Consider the following 26,037-nt stretch of genomic DNA (forward strand, 5'->3'; position numbering starts at 1 on the left):
TTCTTTAATACCCAGAAGCTTATGTAAGTCTCCTCTCAAACCCCTAACAAAAGTATCCAGGGCCCTGTCCCTATAGAACTGAGTCATGACCCTTTCTGATTCCTTAGACGTTCCATACTTCCTACCTTGTTAAGTATTAAGGGGAGATGGTTGTAAATCTCCTGATAATACTCTTCTACCGGCTATTTGGCTATTTTGCATCATTGTTGTCATCTGATGCTCTAAAGTTTTTACATCACGTTTATCTGCATAATGCAGAGTCAGACATCTGGATATGGAGGACCAATCCAACGGCACATTATAAGATTCTAGTACCGCGTCTGCGTCACCTATTACTTTATTTCTTATGGTATGCAGGATACCGAAATATTTGGGGCTGCTCCTCGTTGCCTCGTAGGCACTCAATACTCTCTCCACTGAATTTCTCCATAAATAAAATTCGGTTCGGTTACCAGAAAATTCTCGTAAGCACTTAACTACATCAGGCACTTTGTCGAGGTCGTTTAAATTTTGTCTCAAGTCCGGTCTAATCGTTTCGTCAGTCGCGTCAAGAAAATTTGCAGGTGGATTCATTGACCTGGCGAACGCGGGAGCTGGTGCAATGTTTCTGCCACAATGCTGGTTATCCAGTTTTTAAGCTCTTTTTTTTTTACGTTGACCTGGACTACTCGAGTTGGATGGAGAGGGTTGCGCGTTTAAGACGGGGGTCTAACTAGGTTATTAGGGTTTGACATAATAAAATTCTACTCTTCACAAAATAAAAAATTTCTTTAAATGATTCCTTTAATTCACTTTATGTCAGAGTTCACTTTCACTTATTAACATTCACTTATTATTATTATTATTGAGTAAGGAACATTAGCTTATTTATTTTTTTATGCTAATGAATTCTACGCAAATTTATGTGTTGTAAGTTTGGAAAAAATTATGTTTTGTTCTCTTTTATTTTTATATTCAAGATTCTTAATATAATATTCTTAACACAATATGTTTAAAAAATTTTCTATTTATTTTTTTTCTTAATCTTGTCTTACATTAAAATGTTGACCTGCATCCTTCCAGGTGATCCAGGTTTACTCTTTAGCTACTTGGCATCCGGTAGCACACACTTCAGTTGGAGGGCGAGCTACGGTCGTACCAAAGACATTAGAATAACAAGATGCGTAACGCCATACGATTTTTTTGCACACGATTTTTTCGTGGTGGCTTTTCAAGTAGCTCCAGGCTCTTTCGAAATTTTGTTTAAAAGCCAGAGAGCGGAGAGCTCTAGAGCCAGCAGCTCTCTTGTACGCATACAGCGACAGCTGACCACTGTATTGGTGCCACGTATGCACATGCATTGTAAAAATGACAAAATGTGCCCTTCATTTTAGAAGTTCTTAGACTTTAAATCTATATTATTTTTTATAAATTGCAACCACTTAAAAGCACAATCTATGTACATAATAATGCATAATAATTTTCAAATATCATTTTAAATTAGAATAGTTTTCATTAGAGTATTCAGCGTGCGACGTGTGATATAAGAAGACAATGATTCTTCGGTGTGCGCACTTTGTGCATCAAGAAATCAATTTTGCAATAAACAGTTTCCATATTTTTATTTATTTTTAAATAATATTTTAGTTTATGAATTATTTTTATGAAATATTTATTTTTTAAATGTAATTTCTTTTTTTTTTAAAGTTCTTTGTTTTAAATTAAAGTAGTTTAAATAATTTACTTTGTATATGTTTTTATTATTTATTATAGTTATTTAGTCAAATTACTAGTATAAAAATTACCAATTTTCAATATTTAAAATGCAATTAAGATTCAGATAAATTATTTTTTTTTTATTTTGTTTTGATGTTTTTAAAAAAGCGCGCAATTATGGGTGGGAAGAAATTAAATTAAATTATATAATTAAAAAAAGAGGCAATATATAATAAAAAGCAATAGTTAGAAAACTAGCTTAGTTGGGGAAATGTTTTAATGTTGAACATTTAAACATTTCAAGTCGACTCGGTCATATAAATATAAGACCCCATTACAATTGTAAAATATATTACATATTATTCATTATCAATATAAATATAAATATTATATGTAAACGGTAGCTAATTCAAGCGGCACTTTAATCAAACGAATATAAAAAAAAATTCTTTCAAACCATAATAGTTACGAATCGAAATTGACCAAAACATTAATCAAATTTGTTTCTTAGATCAAAATTGATTTCGGCCAAAAAATCGTCTTCTAGCACAACCACGCACACATACACACTTTCTCCTTTATTGTTTTTACTGACACAATTTTTGGCGAGCGAAAAGAGAGCAATTTTGGCCGTCACCAAAAAAGTGGCTGCATAGTGCAAAACCAATGTATGGCCGTTACGCATCTTGTTGATCTAATGTCTTTGATCGTACCTTACAACTCTGAGCAGGATCAACTCCGATCTATTATTGCAGGGTGGTAGTTTTTTGTGTTCCGGGAGTCTGTCTCGATCTTGAAAGGTTTTTATAAACCTAAACTTAGTTTTATCGTACGCGCGTGACGGTCCCTGTTCGGGCGCCTGTTATAAAACAGATTATTTATTTTTAATAAAAAATGTTTTTTATTAGAGCAGTCAAATACTGTCCGTTATATATCCGTTGGTTATAATTTTATGTTGTTTACGTTGTCGCTGTCGTCGGTCGAGGCAGAGGCCTCGTTGCTGCACAATCGCCAAAGTATCGCAGACGCTAGGTCAGCAATTTGTGCAGTGCATTATAATTTGTGGAGCGGATGCTCGTGTGGTCATGGCTCAGCGTTTTGGCCAGGTGCATTGCACCTTACATGTGTCGTAACAGGTTGTACTGTTACCTCACTGCCCTTTTCCCGCGATGAGCTACTTTCTTCGCGGCGTTAGCGGCTGTCCGTGATTACTTACAGTGCAACTGCGACTTGTACTAAAGTCTTCTTAGAATGATTACGTTGGGGAGTTACTTTCCTCTCCAATCGCTAGCCTTGTGGCTCAGTAATTATACCAATGATAGACAAAATTATTATGGCTAATACCGGAGTAACGTTTTATTGTCGAAGCGTAAGCTTTCGGATCTTGAACAGAACTGAAGTACATAAGTATATCTACCCTAACTCCAATGCATCACGCCATAAAGACATGGTCGGCAAGCCGACTCAGCATTTCCAAGCACCGAAATGCGGCACTCCGGATAGGCAGTGTCCGATTACCGCTGCTGGATGTTCTTAGCGCGGAGCGCTTAACTAATTTTGTGCGCGTCAGCATTTTTCGTGTGAAACTACTTAGCTGCTAGGGTATTGTTTATGTAAAACTACTTAGTTGCTGAATGAAATATATTGGCTGCTCTCTTCAGCTGTTAACTACCCTCCCAGGTATTTCTATTATATTTTTGCTAGCAGTGCCCCGTACAGATGTGGGGTGTCAACAAAATCGTTTTGTCGGGCTTTGATAATTTTTTAAATTAATATTAATATATTAATCTGCCTGGAATTTGATTTTCAAGAAATCTGAGGCATCAGGAGTTCCTGCAACTTCCTTAAGAGCTGTCCCCAAGAAATCTAAACTTCTCGCAATTCTGTGGTGTATTTTTAAAACGGACAACAAGGTTTTCAGATGATCTGTATCAACGTCTAGTAATTTGCGCATATGCGACTGCGGAGAGGACTCGGACCATTTTTCTGTCTAAGCTACCATACTAATAAATTCGGAAAGGTTGCTCGAGTCCCTCAGTCAGTCCCCTAGTCACGTTGTTCAAACACCAGCACATCTCCATCTACGACTGGGATGTAGTTGGCTTGAGAAAAGTTGGTAATCCGAGTCGGTGAGGGGAACCAGCAATTCAAACGTAGAGTGAGCCCGAGGTGTTTTAACTTAAATCTGGCTTACTATTAAAAAATATTAAAAAAAATATGGCTTACTAGCAAACTAGAAGTGGGGGGATCTATTTGAGGTTGTCCTTATGGACCACTCTCCCTTCAATAAGAACAGACGTTCCCAGGTCAGCCTGCACTTTTTGTTCCGTGCATAATTGAGTTAGCTTGTTTCCTAACATTTTATTGTTTTTGACAAATACCTCTTCTTCTACCTGAAAAACACGGTTTCGCCTAGCTGGGTTACATCTTTCGATGTTGTTTTGCTGGGCCTTTATCAGCCTTGTCTTGAATGTCTAGGCAGCGATCATCGGAACCCGTGTAGAGGATCTCGACCGGCTTCTCCTGAGTGACCGAGTTTAGGGTCTTGTTATATTCTACCGTTGTCCTTAAGATTAGTTCTACCGTATCGCTGATTTTTTTGTCTAGCTTAAGACATCTGGCGATTTCTGTTAATTTGCTGTGGTACCAATTCACTTGACCGTTTGATGAGCTATGCAGCGGGACGCGTTTACAATGTCAATCAGGAGGATTTGCTTGATATTTTCTTGATCCTCTCTGTGTGCACGATTGTGCTCTGCCGTGATAATTTCTAACTGTTTGTTTCTATTGGTTACGTCCATTACAACATTTTTACGATAGCGAAACTGTGTATCCAGGAAATTAGCAAGTCACTTTGGAAGCTTGCCAGGGTGCAGTGTATTGCATTTCCGACCTCAGGACTCACGACTTCTTTCAGCATTTTCAAAATGCTACTTTTGTCGGCGAAATTGATTAAGTGGCGAGTTTTTCTACGAAACAACACCAAGCTTCGTTTTAGTTGGAAACGTGTTTCTTCTATAACGATTTGATTTCTAAAGCAGTTTAATGGATGCTCTGTCGCTTCGAGGGTGTAGGTCAGTGACAGTTCGCTGTTGTAAGAAGTTAATATTATGCCTGGAAAGAGCGTCGGCCACATAATTATCTTTACCCGGTTTGTAATGGATTTTTGCGCTATGGTAGTCAATACACGCTTTCCATCATTCTATCTTCGGATTTGGATTCCGATCGGACACAGCAAATGTCAAAGGCTGATGGTGTGTATAAATGTTAATATCGCGAGTCCCGTACAGGTAGTGCTGCAACTTGCCTTCAGCAAGCTTGTCAAAGGCCTCGCGATCGCCGCAGTCTTTAACGAATCAACAGTAGTAACTGGCTAGACCCAAAAATGACCTTAGGTCATACAGATACAGGGGCGGTTTTTCCACCCCCATTGGTAACAATAAATCCCAGATATTCAGCACTTTGCTTAAAAAAGTGCGTTTTTTTGTTGGACACCTTCATGTTTGCCTCACAAGTGCTTTTTAAAACCCAGTCTATGTGCCTAGCACGGTCATTTTCATTTTCAGAAAAAATAATGACACCATCTACGTAAACGTAGCATGGTTTGCCGATTTTTTCTCGTAAGACGTCGCACAGTGGCGCATTAGATACATTTGCTTAATTTAATTAAAAATTTGATGACAACGGATCGTTGCGTGGACATTCGACTGGTAATAGTCGATTTGTAGGTAATACTTTGCGGTCGATTTTTACGTAAAATATGTAACGGAACGGCTTGGTTATGATCTCTCGGTAAAACAAAAAAAAAAGGTAAAATAAATTTATAATATTCTTTGCAAGTACAGGAATACCTGTTTTACCGAAGTACTAATTATAAATTAATTACTAATTATAATTATATAAATCGATTCCCTACCATTCCCTGGGCTTGGAGTATGAGGTGTTGTTCTTGAATATGTTTTTTATCAGAATCAAAAGAGATCGGGTCCCCCCACGTCCCACCACGAATTTCCCAGGCAAAAGATACTTTAAACTCAGCGTAAAAAGCGCACAGCTTAGTGCAAATTCTGCTACAAGCGCATTCGCAGTACGAAATTGTATGGCGGGCATACATTTTTTCCTGTACTAGCGGCTTGTTTTTCAATCCCTGACTTTGTAATGATCTTAAATGAATGTATAATGATTAACTATTTTTCAAAAATATTAAATTACATAAAATTGAATGATTATTTTTAAAATGTTTAAAATAGATGAAAAATTGACGAAAACATGAAATATTTACGCATAAAAAATAAATAAAACCTACTATTTATCACACCATATTGAATGACCACTTAGTTGGTATTAAAACTACCTTTCATTTCAAAAAAAAATTATGAAAATATCTCAACTGGTTCAAGAGTTATGATTTTAGTAAAGCCACTGTGCGTCGTCGATCGCTCTTTGGAAGATGCTTGCAACATTCTTCAAACCGAACGGTAATCGACAAAACTCATACTTTCCGCCGTTTATCGAGAAGGATGTCTTCTCGCGGTCATGCTTGGATAAATATATTTGGTGATAGCCGTACTTTAAATCTAACGTTGTTGTTCATAAATAAACCGCCAGTGTTACTGTTTAGTTTGATTTATTGGTTACTTTCAGACACTTAATATTAATTATTTCGATACCGATGCGTACGTTTGCTTGTAGATCAAAAATGTGACTGACTTAAGCTTTGGCTGTACTCACGCCATACGATTAAACTAGCATAAGACGTAAACAAGTTACAGTTAGAAGAAGTTAGAAGTTAGGAAAAGTACTGGGCAAGCTCGCGGACAATTACATTGATTCCGCTGATAAGCTCCGCTGCAGCTGCAGACAAATGCAAATGTAAATGTAAACAAAGATAAAGGGTGACTTGTTCGCGCGGTGTCTCGTTCCCAAACATACCGGCCCCCCTGAACGGTTGTTCAGCAGAGAGGCAGTACAGCGATTTTGGCAATTGGGCGTTTGTATAATCCGTGAGCAGTCTTCACTGTAACGACTCGGACCTTGTTGTCGATTCCTGCGTGCACTGCGGTGATGCGGCCAAGAATCCATTTAGAAGGCGGTAGATTGGGCTCCTTGAGTACTACCAGTGTGTCGATCTTCAGATTCTCGGTTTCCAGATGCCACTTTGTCCGCTCATGAAGAGATGTCAGGTATTCCATATGCCACCTTTTCCAAAAGCCTTGAACCATGGCTTGCAGCTGGTTCCACCTCTCCAATCGATTGACTTGCATATCCAGACGACAGGGTTCAGGCAATGCAGTACACGGAGATCCAGTCTAAAAATGAGCAGACGTCAGTGGATCCAAAGAATTATCCCCAGTTGGGCACAGCGGGCGTGAATTCAGGATAGCTTCAATTTGGGTCAGGACAGTAGAGAGTTCCTCAAACGTTAAAGCCTTTGATCCAAGTATCCGTTTCATATGGAGTTTAATTGAGCGAACTCCAGCTTCCCACATCCCTCCAAAATGGGGAGCAGACGGGGGTATAAAGTGCCAAGAAATCCCTTCATTGGCAAAGAATCCTGCTAGTTTCTCATCTTTGGCTTGTTGAATGGCCAGACGTCTCATGTCATCCAAAGTTCGCTTGCCTCCATGAAATGTAGTTCCGTTGTCCGAATACAGGTCAGTAGGCTTCGCTCGGCGGGCAATGAATCGTTGAAAGGCTGCGATGAAAGCCTGTGTAGTAAGCTCACTAACAACCTCGATGTGAATTGCCTTTGTAGTGAGGCACACGAAAATAGAAAACCATGCCTTTCCGATGCGTGGAGTTCTTCCTTTTGATTCCTTGATTGCGATCGGTCCAGCGTAGTCCAGCCCTGTGTGTTGAAAGCAGCGGCTAGCTTGAACTCGAGGAATTGGTAGCTCTCCCATGATCTGGTTGCTTGTGCCCTTTCGTTGAAGAAAACAGGATTTGCATTGGAAAACTGCCTTTCTGACGAGATTGCGGGCTCCCAGAATCCAGTACTGCTGACGAAGATTGGTGAACGTTGCATCAACTCCAGTGTGCAGATAGGAGACGTGAAAATGTCGAACCAGCAGTCCAGCTAGTGGTGTATCTTTAGGTATCAGAATCGGGTGCTTGGCGTTGTAGTTGAGTGTAGATTGCTCGATTCTCCCACCGACTCGCATTACTCCATAATCGTCCAGAAACGGAGAAAACCGGATAAGATGCGATTTAGCGTTAAGCTGGCGTCGATTCTCTAGCTGCGCATATTCTCTGGCAAAGGATTTTTGATGCACATGTCGAATAAGTCGGCGCTGTGCGTCCAGCAACTCTTCAGACGTAAGGAATGTTGCCGAATTCCTATGATGAGATCGAAGAGTGTGAATAAAGCGATGACAGTAGCTAGATACCCTTATAAGACGCGTCCAGGCTGAGAATTTGTGGATGAGTAACTCGTGTATACTTTCATCAGGAAAGTTATGTAGAGTCGTGGGCTTTATGGCTCGTTCTTCGGTGTTGACCTCGAAACTTGAAGATACGCTGAACTTGCTTGTAGAAGGTGGCCACTCAGAGGTGGGTGTGGCCAGCCAGGACGGACCTTTCCACCACAGTCGATGCTCCAGAAGCTTTGACGGATGAAGTCCTCGGGAAGCACAATCAGCAGGATTGTCTTCCGTGCGAACATGGTTTCAGCAGCTACGGGGAAAGTCGCTCAATATCTCAGAAGTTCGGTTGCAGACGTAGGTGTTCCACCGTCGAGGGGGAGGTGAAAGCCAGTGTAGCACAATTTCTGAATCTGTCCAGCAGCTCGTGCTGAAAAGAGGAATTGTTAGTGATGCTTTGACAATAGACAGCAATCGCAGCGTTTAGCTCCAAACGTGGAATTGATACGGGCTTGATCGGGGCCACCCGTGTTTTGGCGGCAACTAGAGTTACTTGAAAGCTGCATCCAACTGCAACTCGAGCGTAAACTACCGCACCGTAGGTAACGCAATATACCGTGCTACTTGGCATTGCGTAAGTCGTCCCACTGCAGGACACTTGTCCAGCTTTCTTGGAAGATTAACTTGAGTAGAACTGTGACCGGCGCTACCAGTCCAAGCGGATCATAAATTCTTGATAGCTGAGACAAGAGTTCTCTTTTCGTCGGAGAAATGGTCGCATCGCATCCCTTTAGGTTGAGATACAGAACGTCCTTCCCAGGGTTCCATTGGATACCAAGAACTTTGACAGGTGAATCCGCAGCTGATTTGTTGAGGAGCTGGATAGGTTCAAAACATCTATCTTCCTCTGGTAATGATTTCAGAAGACGCCAACTATTAGAACTCCATTTGCGTAGCTTGAATTTTCCCTTATCCAAGAGGGCTATAAGTTCGTCCTTGAGAATCATAAGCTCCTCGAATGTGTTGGCGCCTGTAGGGATATCGTCCACATAGGCATCGTGCCGCCAACAGCGCGGGCGTTACCCGAGGACGCTTTCCTATCGCTCTCAATACTGTATTTGGTTGGATTCTTGCAGGCTCTAACTCTGCATTCAATGATTACCCTACTTCTGCGGTTACTCATCACGCGGACCTAGACACGATGGTTCGTTCATTCATGGAGATGGACAGCATTCAGCCTAACCAGGCTCTCCTGGACGCCAGCGATCCCACAGAGCGTCATTTTGCTGCCACACACAAGCGCTCAACGGACGGGGTGTACGTCGTCGAGTATCCCTTCAAGGAGAGGCACCGCCTATTGATTCGACCTTGCCACAGGCCATCAATCGCTTCTTCTCGCTGGAACGCAAATTTCGTCGGCATCCAGAATTGAAGCAGCAGTACGAAGCCTTCCTGGACGACTACTTGCAACGTGGACATATGGAACAACTGACCTCGGCTCAGGTTGAGGAGTCCCCAGACACCTGCTTCTATTTGCCGCACCACGCTGTCATCAAACTGGACAGTCTGACTACCAAATGTCGTGTAGTTTTTGATGGATCAGGAAAGGACAGCTCTGGAGTATCGCTCAATGACAGACTACATATTGGTCCACCGATTCAACGCGATCTTCTTGGCGTTTGTCTACGCTTCCGGCAGCACCAATATGTTTTATGCGCAGATGTCGAAAAGATGTTTCGAGGCATTAAAATCTTTAAGCCACACACCAATTATCAGCGCATTGTTTGGCGCAAGACTGAGAATGAACCTCTGCTTCATTTTCGCCTGCTGACGGTTACCTACGGATTGGCACCGTCACCATTTCTGGCTGTTCGAGTTCTAAAGCAACTTGCCGACGATCATGGCTATGAATACCCTGCAGCAGCTCACGCTCTTCTGCACGATGCCTATGTGGACGATATCCCTACAGGCGCCAACACATTCGAGGAGCTTATGATTCTCAAGGACGAACTTATAGCCCTCTTGGATAAGGGAAAATTCAAGCTACGCAAATGGTGTTCTAATAGTTGGCGTCTTCTGAAATCATTACCAGAGGAAGATAGATGTTTTGAACCTATCCAGCTCCTCAACAAATCAGCTGCGGATTCACCTGTCAAAGTTCTTGGTATCCAATGGAATCCTGGGAAGGACGTTCTGTATCTCAACCTAAAGGGATGCGATGCGACCATTTCTCCGACGAAAAGAGAACTCTTGTCTCAGCTATCAAGAATTTATGATCCGCTTGGACTGGTAGCGCCGGTCACAGTTCTACTCAAGTTAATCTTCCAAGAAAGCTGGACAAGTGTCCTGCAGTGGGACGACCCCATTCCTGAAAGTCTACGTACGCGCTGGAGAGCCTTAGTAGAGGATTTGCCAGCACTTACGCAATGCCAAGTACCACGGTATATTGCGTTACCTACGGTGCGGTAGTTTACGCTCGAGTTGCAGTTGGATGCAGCTTTCAAGTAACTCTAGTTGCCGCCAAAACACGGGTGGCCCCGATCAAGCCCGTATCAATTCCACGTTTGGAGCTAAACGCTGCGTTACTTCTATCTCGATTGCTGTCTATTGTCAAAGCATCACTAACAATTCCTCTTTTCAGCACGAGCTGCTGGACAGATTCAGAAAATGTGCTACACTGGCTTTCACCTCCCCCTCGACGGTGGAACACCTACGTCTGCAACCGAACTTCTGAGATATTGAGCGACTTTCCCCGTAGCTGCTGGAACCATGTTCGCACGGAAGACAATCCTGCTGATTGTGCTTCCCGAGGACTTCATCCGTCAAAGCTTCTGGAGCATCGACTGTGGTGGAAAGGTCCGTCCTGGCTGGCCACACCCACCTCTGAGTGGCCACCTTCTACAAGCAAGTTCAGCGTATCTTCAAGTTTCGAGGTCAACACCGAAGAACGAGCCATAAAGCCCACGACTCTACATAACTTTCCTGATGAAAGTATACACGAGTTACTCATCCACAAATTCTCAACCTGGACGCGTCTTATAAGGGTATCTAGCTACTGTCATCGCTTTATTCACACTCTTCGATCTCATCATAGGAATTCGGCAACATTCCTTACGTCTGAAGAGTTGCTGGACGCACAGCGCCGACTTATTCGACATGTGCATCAAAAATCCTTTGCCAGAGAATATGCGCAGCTAGAGAATCGACGCCAGCTTAACGCTAAATCGCATCTTATCCGGTTTTCTCCGTTTCTGGACGATTATGGAGTAATGCGAGTCGGTGGGAGAATCGAGCAATCTACACTCAACTACAACGCCAAGCACACGATTCTGATACCTAAAGATACACCACTAGCTGGACTGCTGGTTCGACATTTTCATGTCTCCTATCTGCACACTGGAGTTGATGCAACGTTCACCAATCTTCGTCAGCAGTACTGGATTCTGGGAGCCCGCAATCTCGTCAGAAAGGCAGTTTTCCAATGCAAATCCTGTTTTCTTCAACGAAAGGGCACAAGCAACCAGATCATGGGAGAGCTACCAATTCCTCGAGTTCAAGCTAGCCGCTGCTTTCAACACACAGGGCTGGACTACGCTGGACCGATCGCAATCAAGGAATCAAAAGGAAGAACTCCACGCATCGGAAAGGCATGGTTTTCTATTTTCGTGTGCCTCACTACAAAGGCAATTCACATCGAGGTTGTTAGTGAGCTAACTACACAGGCTTTCATCGCAGCCTTTCAACGATTCATTGCCCGCCGAGCGAAGCCTACTGACCTGTATTCGGACAACGGAACTACATTTCATGGAGGCAAGCGAACTTTGGATGACATGAGACGTCTGGCCATTCAACAAGCCAAAGATGAGGAACTAGCAGGATTCTTTGCCAATGAAGGGATTTCTTGGCACTTTATACCCCCGTCTGCTCCCCATTTTGGAGGGATGTGGGAAGCTGGAGTTCGACGCACGCCTATTCGCTGAACAAATGATTCCGATGCCAAGGTTATTGTAGATCCAGTGCCCAGGAGCAGCCTGCAGGTTGTAGTATTTCCCCAGGCGTCGATGACGTCAGCAAGGATGGTTGGCAACAGAGTCTGAGAACCAGCCGCCGGAATATTCTCCAGAGTATGATGCGTAAAGTTGTTTTCCGCGGGAGTCTCGCTTCCCAAGCGATGACCTTCTCGAGCTAGCGGTTGATTGTGGCCAATTGTAGATCCCGCATGTGAGACTGCTGGTCGATCGCGGCTGCCAACACTTGCCGTGTCAATGTTGTTGCCATTTTGAATTGGCTGCGACGAGCCATGAACCAAAGTATGATGCTTGCGGCGGCAGATCCGACAAGTATGCCTCGATGTACAGTTGCCCACCATATGAGCCGGGCTGAGGCAATTGAAACAGAGCTTTCTTGATTTGAGGAAGTCTCGGCGAGATGCAATGTCGAGTGCGATGAATTGAGGACACTTAAACAGTTGGTGATTCTGCTGGCACGATGTGCACTTCGGCTCTTCCCGTCTTGGATGCGTGTCTGCGTGGTGCGTGGTAGCTGCGCGTCGAGCTTGGGTTGATTGAGTTAAGTTAAAAGCCTCCAACGTATCGCAGCGTGATGTCAGGAATTTCAGGAATCGGTTGATGGTCACACCTTTTTCCTCGGATTCTGCGCACTGAGCCCAGGCTTGGCGGGTATCGCTATCCAATTTTGAAAGTAAAATGAAGATTAGCCAGGGATCCCTCTCTTCGCAATTAAGAGCTCGTAGACCACGAATAACTTCGTCTGCACCATCAGCAATTTTCCGCACTGTGCCGATATTTGAATTTATAGCACTCGGAAGGCTCATGAAACTGTTTAAGAACGATCGAATAATTAGCGATTGTTTGTTATATCGCTGTTCCAGCCGATCCCATGCTTCCCGATAGTTGTCATTAGTAACTGGAATATGTTTAACTAATGCAAGCGCGTCTCCGGCAAGGTACGATTTTAAATAATGAAATCGTTGACAATCCGTCAGGCTCGAATTGGAAGCAATCGATCGAATAAACATGTCCGAAAAATGTTTCCAGTCCTCATAATTTCCAGAAAAAGTCGGAAGTTTAATTCGCTCGAACTGAAAATCGACATGACTTCTCTGGGATGTTCCTGCGGCTTGAACTGTGGCATCAACACTGTTTGAGGTGACATCCCGTCTCAACTCCTCCAAAGTATTGCTGAGAATAGCGTGTGTAGCATAATGTTTGTCCTCATATGCGTCAAAATCCTCGTCAGGGTCCTCCCAATCGGCTTCCGATTTAAATGCATACAGCTCTTCCGAGAGCCGTACGAACCGCAAATAATTTTCCTGTAGTTGCGCCAGGCGGACAACTATTGTTTGCACTGAATGAATGTCATCAACGAATTTTAAGGCATTATTATGCGCACGAGTAATTTGGCTTTTGCAGAAGCCCCGTTGCTGAATCACACTCCGCATGGTGGTCGAAAGAAGGGAACGATTCTATACGATGTAGGAATCTATAGATCACCGTTTGCCAAAAGGCCAATAATCAAAATCAAATGCCCGCAAGAAACGCAGTTCCGGTAATCCGGCTCTCGAAGGACCAATTTTTTATGTTCATAAATAAACCGCCAGTGTTACTGTTTAGTTTGATTTATTGGTTACTTTCAGACACTTAATATTAATTATTTCGATACCGATGCGTACGTTTGCTTGTAGATCAAAAATGTGACTGACTTAAGCTTTGGCTGTACTCACGCCATACGATTAAACTAGCATAAGACGTAAACAAGTTACAGTTAGAAGAAGTTAGAAGTTTGGAAAAGTACTGGGCAAGCTCGCGGACAATTACATTGATTCCGCTGATAAGCTCCGCTGCAGCTGCAGACAAATGCAAATGTAAATGTAAACAAAGATAAAGGGTGACTTGTTCGCGCGGTGTCTCGTTCCCAAACAGTTGTAAAGTATTTGTCTTTTCCTAAATTTGCCAGTATCATGGGAATGTTTGGCATTGGGTACTTGTCAGCGATGGTTTTTCGTTAAGTTTCCTAAAGTCTATGACCAAACGCGTATTCTTATTCCCCAGATCATCATGCTCTTTTTTGTCCACAACCCATGTTGGGTTGTTGTACGTCGACCTTGAAGTTCTAATAATGCCTTTCTGCAATAAATCTGCGATTTCTCGCTTATTAAACTCAGACACACACATGGAATGCGGGTATAGTTTGGAGTATACCGGCTTATTATTGCTTGTGCGAATTTTGGCAACAACAGAAAAGTTAAATGACAGTGGATCTGTTTGTGATCATGTTTTCAAATTCAACTTTTACAGATTCTGGTACGGCGATTTCATTTACGTTAGTAAAATTTACATTATCGCAATTGTAATGCTGCAGCTTTTCAGAAACAGAACCATAATTTATTGTACCTTTCTCTGCATTCAGCTACGCTCCCGCTTGAGCTAAAGGGTCAAATCCTATAATACCATTAAAAGGTGTCACCGCGTCTAAAAGAATGAACGCAGATGTTTTCCTAAAAATGTTCATTAAACATTTCTGGCGAACCATGTTAGAACCATGAATGGAACTAACTGTGAAAGGGGAATCGACCGACCCTACATTTTTATGTTCCTTTACGGGCGTTAGAGTGGGCGTGGCAAAACGTTTTTTTGCAAATCGGTAGAAATTTACAAGACCAATACAAAAATGACAAAAATATTAAAACATTTTTCAAAAGTGTGGGCGTAGCAGTTTTGGGCGGTTTGTGGGCGTTAGAGTAGGCGTGGCAAAAAGTTTTTTTGCAATTCGATAGAAATTTACAAGACCAATACAAAAATGAAAAAATATTAAAATATTTTTCAAAAGTGTGGCCGTGGCAGTTTTGGGCGGTTTGTGGGCGTTATAGTGGGCGTGGCAACATGATTCGACAAACTTGCGCTGCGCCTATGTCCCTGGAGTCTGTATGCCTAATCTCGACGTTCATACGGACAGACAGACGGACGGACAAACGGACATGGCCAAATCGACTCGGCTATTGATCCTGATCAAGAATATATATACTTTATATGGTCGGAAACGCTTCCTTCTGCCTGTTACATACTTTTCAACGAATCTAGTATACCCTTTTATCTACGAGTAACGGGTATAAAAATTATAAATATTATATGCAATATTTTTTTCCACTGTTTATTTATTTTATAACTCCAAGTTGAATTTACTTGTGTTAGATTTTCGTGCAAAATAACTCTTCAGGGTATGCCGTTGAGTTCACTTATCAAACTTACTAGTTCTGTATCTTAAACAAGAGAGAACGCTATAGTCGAGTTACCCGACTATCTGATACCCGTTACTCAGCTAGTGTAAGTGCGAAGGACAGTTTTTGGCGGTTTGTGGGCGTTAGAGTGGGCGTGGCCAAAAGTTTTTTGGCGAATAGATAGAAATTTACAAGACTAATACAAAAATGAAAAAATATCAAAACATTTATCAAAAGTGTGGGCGTGGCAGCTTTGGGCGGTTTGTGGGCGTGGCAAAAAGTTTTTTTGCAAATCGATAGAAATTTTCAAGACCAATACAAAAATGAAAAAATATTAAAACATTTTTCAAAAGTGTGGGCGTGGCAGTTTTGGGCGGTTTGTGCGCGTTAGAGTAGGCGTGGCAAAAAGTTTTTTTGCAAATCGATAGAAATTTACAAGACCAATACAAAAATGAAAAAATATTAAAACATTTTTCAAAAGTGTGGGCGTGGCAGTTTTGGGCGGTTTGTGGGCGTTAAAGTGGGCGTGGCAAAAAGTTTTTCTGCAAATCGATAGAAATTTACAAAACCAATACAAAAATGAAAAAATATTAAAACATTTTTCAAAAGTGTGGGCGTCGCAGTTTTGGGCGGTTTGTGGGCGTTAGAGTGGGCGTGGCAGCATGATTCGACAAACTTGCGCTGCGTCTATGTCCCTGGAGTCTGTATTCCTAATCTCAACTTTCTAGCTTTTGTAGTTCCTGAGATCTCGACGTTCATACGGACAGACAGACGGACGGACAGACAGACATGGCCAAATCGACTCGGCTATTGATCCTGATCAAGAATATATATACTTTATATGGTCGAAAACGCTTCCTTCTGCCTGTTACATACTTTTCAACGAATCTAGTATACCCTTTTACTCTACGAGTAACGGGTATAAATATTATAAAATATTAAAACGATGGAGTGCGCGTGGAAACAATTGGAAACAATGTCGGTGGAGTCTGCATGCTTTAGCGTCGTAGATTTTTTTTAATGAAATGTGGGAAAATTTCCACTGAAAAGAAAAATTTTGTGGGATTTGAATATGAAAATGTGGTATCGAATGTGGGATGTATGTTTTTTTATTTAAGTTGAATTAAAATGAATATTTAAGTGCATATAATGGATTATAAACAGAATTTCGTGTGAATTATATTTAATCTGTGTCCATTTCACTATCCGAATCATCGTTATTCTGTTGCCGGTTTCATCCGCTTTTGGGTTGGCGTTGTACTTATCATTGGCAGCAAAAACTTTGCGCAAACCAGAGCACCTTAAAACGAAATCGTACGATTTGAATGTGAATGCTGTCGCCTTTGTCTTTGTAAAATTAATTTTTATCGATTAAGTCTATAGATGTGCTAGTCAGGCCCGCCGACAGGGAATACGGGCCCGGGGGAATATATAATATAAACTTTCTAGCTTCTACAGTTCGTAAGCTCTCGACGTTCATACGGACAGACGGACGGACTTGGCCAGATCAACTCCGCTATTAATCCGGATGAATATATGTACTTGTCGGGATCAAGTCACTATTATTCTTTACATCACTTTCTACTGTGTTAGGACGTTTTCTGGTGCGTTCTGCTCTGGAGTGAGGTATGTCTATCTTCTTCTGTGATCAAAAGCTTAGTGTCTTATACAAGCGTTGCAATAATGCGTCGATCTCACAGGCCTTTCTAGCAACGTTTCAAACCCCAAAGTCAAGCCGAATTTTGTCGTGGCTCTGCCGCTGCCCTATGTTCAATGTTCATATTTGTTGTTTTTTTCGAAATATTTTTTCACAAGTAGTGTTCGGAAAATTTTCAACGTGAATAATATAAAACCGGTAAGTAAAGTGTTTCGCATTGATAAATTAGCATAGCCAATTGCTTTTCAAACTACACGATATAAATATATATTATTTAAATATTTTTCTTTACAGATAGCAGAGAAGGCCTTGGCCCACGTACTGGCATGTGTAAAAAACAATTCACACAAAAAATGGCAAAATAAATAATGTAATAAAAGAAAAAATTGATATTTAATTCACCATTTAAAAATTTTTTTTACGTTTTTTGGGAGATTTTTCTGGATTTACAGGTACAGAAATTCCCTACGAATTCATCTAGTATTTCTCGAGAAAATACCTTGGTTATTTTTCGATTTTACCCAGGAATTCTAATTAAAATATATCTGCAAAACGGCCTTGCTGACGTCCTCGTGCTTACAATTCTTAACACATTATCTTTTCTTAATTTTTTAATTATATTATTATTACATCTATTTATTCTTAAAGCAAATTAACACATTTCTTTCAAGTATTATTTAATAGTTTATTATTAAATTTTTAAAAATTTAAGATAAGATCCGGATTACCACCAACTTTTATTCAGATCATACCATAATAATATTGCTTTTTCTGAAAGCGTTTACGTTCTTAATTTAAAACAATCATTTCTTTAACTAGCGCAAAATTTATGAAACCGGTCAGTCAACTCGACAAACCGGCCAACATACATGGCACCCAGTTGACAAACCGACTAGCATACGTGGCACACAGTTAACGCAATCTATAAGCCGGCCAAATATGTAACAAAATGGCGAACCACATAACCCGGGTACCCATCTGAAGATAAAGTCGTGTTCCAAAACAATGCAAAGGCTTACAAAATGTCAATCAATTTCAAGATCACTGGCTTGATCCATAGCACAGCCCTCGCTTAAATTCATGAGAACAACGTGTCCAACCGTGTACAACAGTAGCTTTATTTTTGTCAAATCTTTCTTTATCAGTTTTGGCAATTTTTTTCATGTAACGTTTAGCTATTTTTATATTATTTTTTCTGATAGCTTTGCCGCAATTCTCCGGGCAATTCATAATTACGTAATTTAGAAACAATAAAAGCACTTCGTCTCTTTGCTGTTCAACCATCCACCAACCAAGCAGCCATCAGATATTTCTGTCAGATTGATGTGCTTTTCAACTATAACTGCTGAATTTCTAAAACTTTCTGGAACTTGATTCCGAGACAGAAAGTCAACATGGGCCATACGCTCACCAGGTCTATACTAAATATTTTAATCAAAACATTGCATGTACGACCACCACCTATGGACCCTGGAAGAGTATCCAGTTCAAATGAATGATAACGCTATTCTTGCTAAAATATTCTATAACTCGAGACTTGTTTTCAATTCCGTGCCATCGGCAATAGCATCATTGTTAAGCTCAATAGAAAATTGTGGTTCGAATATAGTGAGAACAGGTTCATTAGCTAAAAAAGATATTACGTATACGCCGTATTTGCTCATGCTTCAAATCCCACACAAATGATTTTCTCTTTAAAGTTAGGGTTTCAGCAGTTGTAAAAATGTTGGTACAAATCGGCGAAAATACGAGACAAGTCCAAAAAATTGTCTCAATTGAGTGACGGACTGCAGGAGGTTTCGTCGAGTCTCACCTGCTTGAACTTCAAACCAAAATACTCTACATAAGAATCTACACAAAGAAAATTTTGCAATATTTAAAGAAAATCCTGCTTGAATAAGTGTTTGCAATACTACTCGTAGCCTGTCAAGAGCCTCTTCCTTTGTATGTGCACCTATCATTACGTCATCCATTTAGACAATGGTATGAATGGGTGAGACACCTAAGACACTATTAATCCTTGAAACACAGCAGGGGCATTTTTAAGTCCGAATGGCATGGTCAAACGCCGTGCGCTCAATTGAATTCGGATGAATTGGGATCTAATGTCTATACAACTGAAAAACCTGGCTACACTAAGCATAGCAATCTGGGCTAAAATAAGCGGCAATGGATATTTTTCAGAGATTGTATTAAGCTCTCTATAATCCACACAGAAGAGGTCTGTACCATTTTTTTTTTCCAACAAGCCACATAGGGCTCTCAAAGAGGGTGTAACTAGGTCTTATAATGTTTGATTCTAAAAGCTTTTGAATAAGATGCCGAACTTTTTTCTTTTCCTCTACACTCAACCTATACGGGAGCATTTGACCGTCTTATTTTGGTCGATCAAGCGAATTTCTAGCTGTCTCCGAATACTCTTGCAATATTGATAACAATTGGTCTTTATCAGATCTATGCACGTCAGTGTCAACATTAGCCAAATCAGGATTGCATTCAGAAACTTATAGATATAGATTTTTCGAGTAACCACTGTAACCACTGTTTTTGAGCAACATTCCGCCTTTTTGTGGCCAGTTTTTCCTTGTGGCCCTGGCGGCGCTGATGTCGTTGGGATGCTGGCTAATAATAATAATACATTTTTAGTTCTTGGTGCGACTCGTTCCTTAACGCCTTAAACGCGAGTTTCAGCTAAATGCGCCTGCGCATCGGAGACTTTAAATCGCTCTACACTCAGCGACTTACACCTGCCCATAAGCGAAGTAACCATTCGGCTTCCATATTATAACAAGCACTCTCCTTCTGCAGGGCATCCATTTAGCAGACTCATAACTGCTGCAGCTTATGTCTGTTTCCCGCAGTTTAGAAAAATGGCGATTTTGCGACTCCAAAATTGTCACCAAATTATTTTCATTATTGGAAGTAGGAGTGGGCGATCTCACTTCTGATGTCGGAATTGAATCACTATTATTCTCTACATCACTTTTTACAGTGTCAGCGTAACGTTTTCTAGCGCGTTCTGCACGGGAGCTCCTCAGGTAGCTATAAGTAGCGTGTCCTCCCTTAAGCAGTCTGGGAATGCAAGTGTCCTCCTTTAGTTTACACAGGTCTTTTTCCTGGCATACCGTTGTATTGCCTATGGAGAGGCATTTACCGAGGAAGGTCTCTTACTTCCGACAGTATCATAGCCATTTCCTCGTGGTCCAACGGGTTTGTGTTGACCACGCCTGTTTTAGCTAATTGACAAGCTCGCGTGATCTCCGCTACCTGTGTGGCTAAGATCATAGCCTTGTGAAGTATAGCGGTGAAGAGATGAAAATTCCCATCTATGGCGTTGACCTTCCCAATAACGTCGTTTAGCTGCTGGAACGACTGGTGTGTTGCGTCGAATAGCCTAGTGTTGATCCGTATTTGCTGATCGTTGTTCCTGGCGATATTATCCTGAGAGTTAAAATAGCGTCCCAGTCTGCTGCATTTGGCGAGCCTGCTATCCATTTCCAGGCGGAGCCCAATTAATTGATGGCCCGACGGTTCCGATGCGATGAGCCGGTCAGCCGGACGAGACCCTCTGTTGCTTCCTGCAGATATTGAGTCGTTATGGCGGTTATTCGTTGGTCGTTGATCATAGCCGCTTCTCCTTGAGTGGCCTCGACGATTCGTCGCATCCTTTCCAAATCGATGAAATGCACCAACTTGAAGACTCCGGTTACTCTCCATACGTTGCCTCTTTGTAGCGGGACGACAGGTGAATCGTACTTGATTATGTGGATTGCTCCCACCATGTGGATGAAGAGCAAACTTGGTTTTCGGTTTATTAAGATATTGACGTTTAGTTTCAGACTTTACGTTAACCTCCCGTCTCAGGGTGAAAAAATGGTGAATTTTGAATTAAATTTTTAACTTAACAATTTGTGTGTGGACATTATGACAGTTAGAAGTGTAAGTTCTTAATTTATAAGTGTATGATTAAAAGTGACACGCTCTCTCTCTTTTTGTTATTTATTCCTAAGATCTGATTTGTAACCAATTTATTTTAACTATTTACTAATTTTTTAACAATATTTTTTGCACTCGCAGATTTTTTCACTGCCGCAGTGTGTAATTGTTTTTTATTTCTATTTATTTTAACAATATTTTTTGCTCTTGCAGATTTTTTCACTGCCACAGTGTGTAATTGTTTTTTATTTAATTTTTATTAGGAAATTCTATTAACACTTCTTTCATTTCTTGGCTCACTTGTCATTTTTTTTATTTTTTAAAGAAAAACTTCCGAAGAAGGCTGCTCGGGCGCCAGTTATGGCAGTCCGAAGGACTACCTTAGCGAGAACTGCATTTCCAAATAAAAGAAGATGAATTGATTTAAATAATTATTCAAAGTTCAGGTTGATAGAATATTCAAGAACTCTTCGTAGTCGGATCGCAGCCAGAATTGGACTAAATGCCCGCGACGAATCCCCCGGCTTATCTACCCGGCATAAGTAGCTGCGTCCGCATTCCAGCCGCAGCGGACGTTGCGACAACAGCGTCGGCCAATGTTTAGCCAGCGCAACATTGTTGGGAGCTGACGCTGTGGTTTTTGGTTTCCACAGCGGCGTCGCGCATTCCGCGGCGTGAGTGTTTTGGTCGCAACGGATATTGCGACACTTGCGCTAGGCGATATTTGACCAGCGCAGCGATATTAAGGGGGACGGGGAGAAGGCTCGTTGTGGCCTATGTTAACTTATATATAGTGACATATCCATAAGTCCCTAAGACTTAAGCACATGCCTACACACTAATACACACACAACATGTACACCCCAACACACCCACACACCCACACAACTCTGGATGTACCCAACAGATACCCAACAGATACCAGATACCTGATAAGTCACCCACTGGTAGACTAAACATCCGTTGTCTAATTTAAACAATCTATGCTTAAGCCCTCGCATCATCGTTGCGTTCCCACGTTCAAAGCTCGGACTCGCAATCCCGAAAAACAGAAGTATTAGATTTCAATAAACAAAATCTAAGAGCACTTGTATCCAAGAGCGAATGCACTTGAATCCAAGAGAAATGCGAAGACTATTAAAGTCAGCAACTCCAAAGCTTTCTCTCTTCATTTGATCAGAACCCTAAAGTCTAAAGTCCATATTAGAAAAGCTCGAAACCGAGGCTTGAACGTCAATCAAATCAGAGTAATTATCAGAGTTCAGTTTGAGACCTAATTATAATCGGTCGGTGTTATTTTGAGATCCGCAAAAGAATCTACGTGAAAGTAGTATTCAAGAAAAAATCCCGTGTGGTCAGTAACATCTGCAAAACAATTTAAAATCCCGTGCGGTCGGCAACAAAATTAATTACAATTTTTAATTCCGTAACTTAAAACCAAATTTAAAATAAACTCCGTGTAATCAGAAACTTATACAAATACACCATGGCAGTTCCGCAACTTTCGGAAACCCACCTAAATCAATTATTAAATCAAATTAAACTACTACGATGGCATATCTGGCAAGCTGTCTGTGTTTGTTAACCAGGTCGAGCAGCTACTCAACTTATACCCTACCCAAGATGCCAGACAAGCACACGAGCAGTGAAACGGTTACTAGTGGATGCAGCATTGGAGGTCGTGACCCAAGAAAGAGTAAACACATGGCTGGATACAAAGACGGTCCTGGCGATGGCATTCAAGGATCACAGGCCCTACATAAAACTTATAAGACAACTGGAGGATACATCATACCCCGAAAGCATCTGTAAGTTCATCGAGAAGCTCGAATCACAATATTGGATTATGTTTGACAAGTTAGAATTAGAAAGCGACCCTGTAGATAAATCAAATTACACTGAAATGTTAAAAAGAACTGTTAAATCTGTAATAGATCGAAAACTGCCCGATAGAATTTATATGTCATTGGCACGCAAAGATATTGATACTATTTATAAATTAAAACAAGCTTCAATGGAGCTAGGCCTCTATGACGCCAGTCCAGACAATCAGCGTTCTAATAGATCAGAAGGGAACAGACGCAGGAACAGGGGAAATTATAGTCAAAGCAATAATCAAAGATATTACAATAATAGAAATTACAATCACAGCAATTATTATCCTGGAACGAATCAAAATAACAATACGCACCTACAATAAATCAAAATCAGTACTCCACTCGTCCCATACCGGTTAATCAAAGGGGAAATTATTACACGTTTAGAAGGGTGTTAACACAAGGCCAACAAACCAATACTCTTAACAATTCCCAATTTCCAACCTTCAACTTCAAATAATGCTAACGGTCAGATGCCGGTAAAAAGAAAACGCGAGAGTCAAAGTGGCCAAAGCAGAATGGATGTAAATTTTCATCAAACTGCCTCGGACACTCAAGTGACACAGGAGGACGTACCAGTCCCCATGTAAGAATAGGTTATCATAACAAAATTTACAAGGGAATGATCGACACAGGTTCATCCATCAATATCATAAGGGAAAATTTGGAAAATTTAGAAGAAAAAGAAGAAGATCTAACAGTGTATGCCATTAAAGGGGCAATAAAATTAAAGAAAAGCATAATCATGAAACCCACTTCAGTATGTCCGTCTGTTCAGAAATTCTATATCCACAAATTTTCCGACAATTATGATTTCCTGTTAGGTCGAAAGTATCTAGAGGATACGAAAGCTAAGATAGATTATGATATCGAGACGGTAACTCTAGGTTCAAGAACCTTTAAGTTTGTGTATGGAGAAAAGAAGGGCGAGACCGCATCTAAATGCCTCGACCCACAGCAAAAGGATGATTCCACTCCAGTGGAGAAAATCAATCCAAAGATGCAAAAGGTTAAGACCGCACCTAAGTGCCTTAAACCAAAGCATCAACAACAGAAGAAAGAGACCGTATTATCAAAATGCCTCACTTCAAAAGTTGTTAGTGACACAGTGGACAATGATGTAACACATCTCGATCCCATGTCCGTTGACAACAATATAGTCAACATCGCGATCAACAATGAGTTACGCGAATGTAACGTGTATAAACTCGAGCATCTAAATGTAGAGGAAATTTAATGTTTAAAGAAGGTTCTATACGAATATAGAGACACTCAGTACAAGGAGGGCGAAAATTTGACCTTCACAAGTACTATTAAACATGTTATCAAGACTCAGCATGAGGATCCAGTACACCGTAAACCTTATAAGTACCCCCAAAGTGTTGAGCAAAAAGTCAAACAAATCAAATAAATTATAGAACAAGGGATCGTTCGCAAATCGAAGTCCCCTTATTGTTCTCCTATCTGGGTAGTCCCCAAGAAGGCAGACGCCTCCGTGAAACAAAAATTTAGGTTGGTAGTTGATTACAGGAATCTAAACGAGATAACTGTTAAAGACAAATTCCCCACAAATTTACTCCACAAAAAGAAACTGAATTCCTGGGACATATTGTCAAAACAAATGGCATTAAACCAAACAAAACCATTGCAATCACAAATTTTCCGTTACCTAAGACACCTAAACAGATAAAATCATTTTTGGGATTATGTGGGTTCTATCGCAAGTTTATTCCTAACTTTGCCAAGATATTTAAACCCATGACCCTCAAACTAAAGAAAGGTGCTGTAATAGATATTAAATGTAAAGACTACATCGAATCATTTGAAAGACTAAAGGTTTTGATAACTTCAGATTCGATATTAATCTACCCCGATTTTTCGAAGCCCTTTTCTCTAACAACTGACGCGAGTAATGTAGCTATTGGTGCAGTGCTCTCACAGAACCATAAGCCCGTTTGTTATGCCAGCAGAACGCTGAACGAACACGAAATCAACTATGCTACCATTGAAAAAGAATTGTTAGCTATAGTTTGGGCGACAAAATATTTCAGGTCATACTTATTCGGCAGGCCATTTGAAATAATGAGTGATCACAAGCCATTGGTATGGCTCAATAATATCAAAGAGCCGAACATGAAATTACAAAGGTGGAAAATCAAACTTAATGAATTCGATTATAAAATAAAATATCTTCCAGGCAAAGAAAACTATGTCGCGGATGCTCTTTCCCGCACAAAGATAGAAGAAGTCATGGTTGGCGAAGTCGCAAACAGCGCAGACGCAACTATACATAGTGCTAATGAAGATAATTTAAATTATATATCCATAACGGAGAGACCAATCAATTTCTTTTCTAGACAAATAGAGATAGAAAAAGGCGACAATGACACAACAAGTGTAAGCCACTACTTTCAAAGACTAAAGATTAAAATAATCTATAAAGAAATGACACTTGAACTCGCCAAAACTATCATTAAGGAATATGTGTGCACCAAGAAAAGCGCAATTTACTTCCCTAATGATGAGGATTTTGTGATCTTCCAGAGGGCATTTACTGAAATCATAAGCCCTAACAATTTCACAAAACTATTAAGATGTACCACGGCTAATTGATATAATATCTTATGCGGAATTTAAGGATTTAATCCTAAAGAGACATAAGGAAGTTTTACACCCAGGAATAGAAAAAACCATTAATTGGCTTAAAGAAAAAACTATTACCCAGATAGTCAAAAGCTAATTCAAAATATTATTAATGAATGTGAAATCTGTAATCTGGCAAAAACAGAACATAGAGACACAAAATTGACATTTGAAACAACACCAGAAATATTTAACACAAGGGAAAAATACGTGATAGATTTTTATCTCACGGGTAACCAGATCTTCTTATCTTGTATTGATATTTATTCAAAATTTGCCTCACTAGTTGAAGTAAAAAGTAGAGATTGGCTAGAAGCGAAAAGAGCCATTACTAAAATATTCAATGATATGGGAAAGCCACAAGAAATTAAAGCCGACAAAGATTCAGCATTTATGTGCATAGCTTTGCAAAATTGGTTAAGATCCGAATGCGTACAAATTTCTGTAACAACCAGCAAAAATGGTGTATCCGATATAGAAAGATTTCACAAGACCGTAAACAAAAAGCTAAGAATCATCGGTAGTGAACAAAATATCGAAGATAGGTTTATATAAAATAATAAATAATAATTATATAAATAAATAATCATAAAACTAAACATAATAGTACAAAACGATCTCCGGCAGACATTT

The 26,037-nt window shown here is 40.6% G+C and overlaps 1 protein-coding gene across 1 annotated transcript; it reads left to right on the plus strand.

Moving 5' to 3' along the window:
- The first annotated feature begins 9,255 nt into the window (after positions 1–9,255).
- Positions 9,256–12,034, plus strand: LOC122319578. Its single transcript, XM_043207034.1, has 3 exons — positions 9,256–9,369; positions 9,432–10,495; positions 10,696–12,034. Exons 1-3 carry the CDS (start codon positions 9,256–9,258, stop codon positions 12,032–12,034), a joined length of 2,517 nt encoding a protein of 838 aa, XP_043062969.1.
- The last annotated feature ends 14,003 nt before the right edge of the window (positions 12,035–26,037 follow it).

Source organism: Drosophila yakuba, chromosome 3L, assembly GCF_016746365.2.
Source record: "Drosophila yakuba strain Tai18E2 chromosome 3L, Prin_Dyak_Tai18E2_2.1, whole genome shotgun sequence".
Lineage (NCBI taxonomy): Eukaryota > Metazoa > Arthropoda > Insecta > Diptera > Drosophilidae > Drosophila > Drosophila yakuba.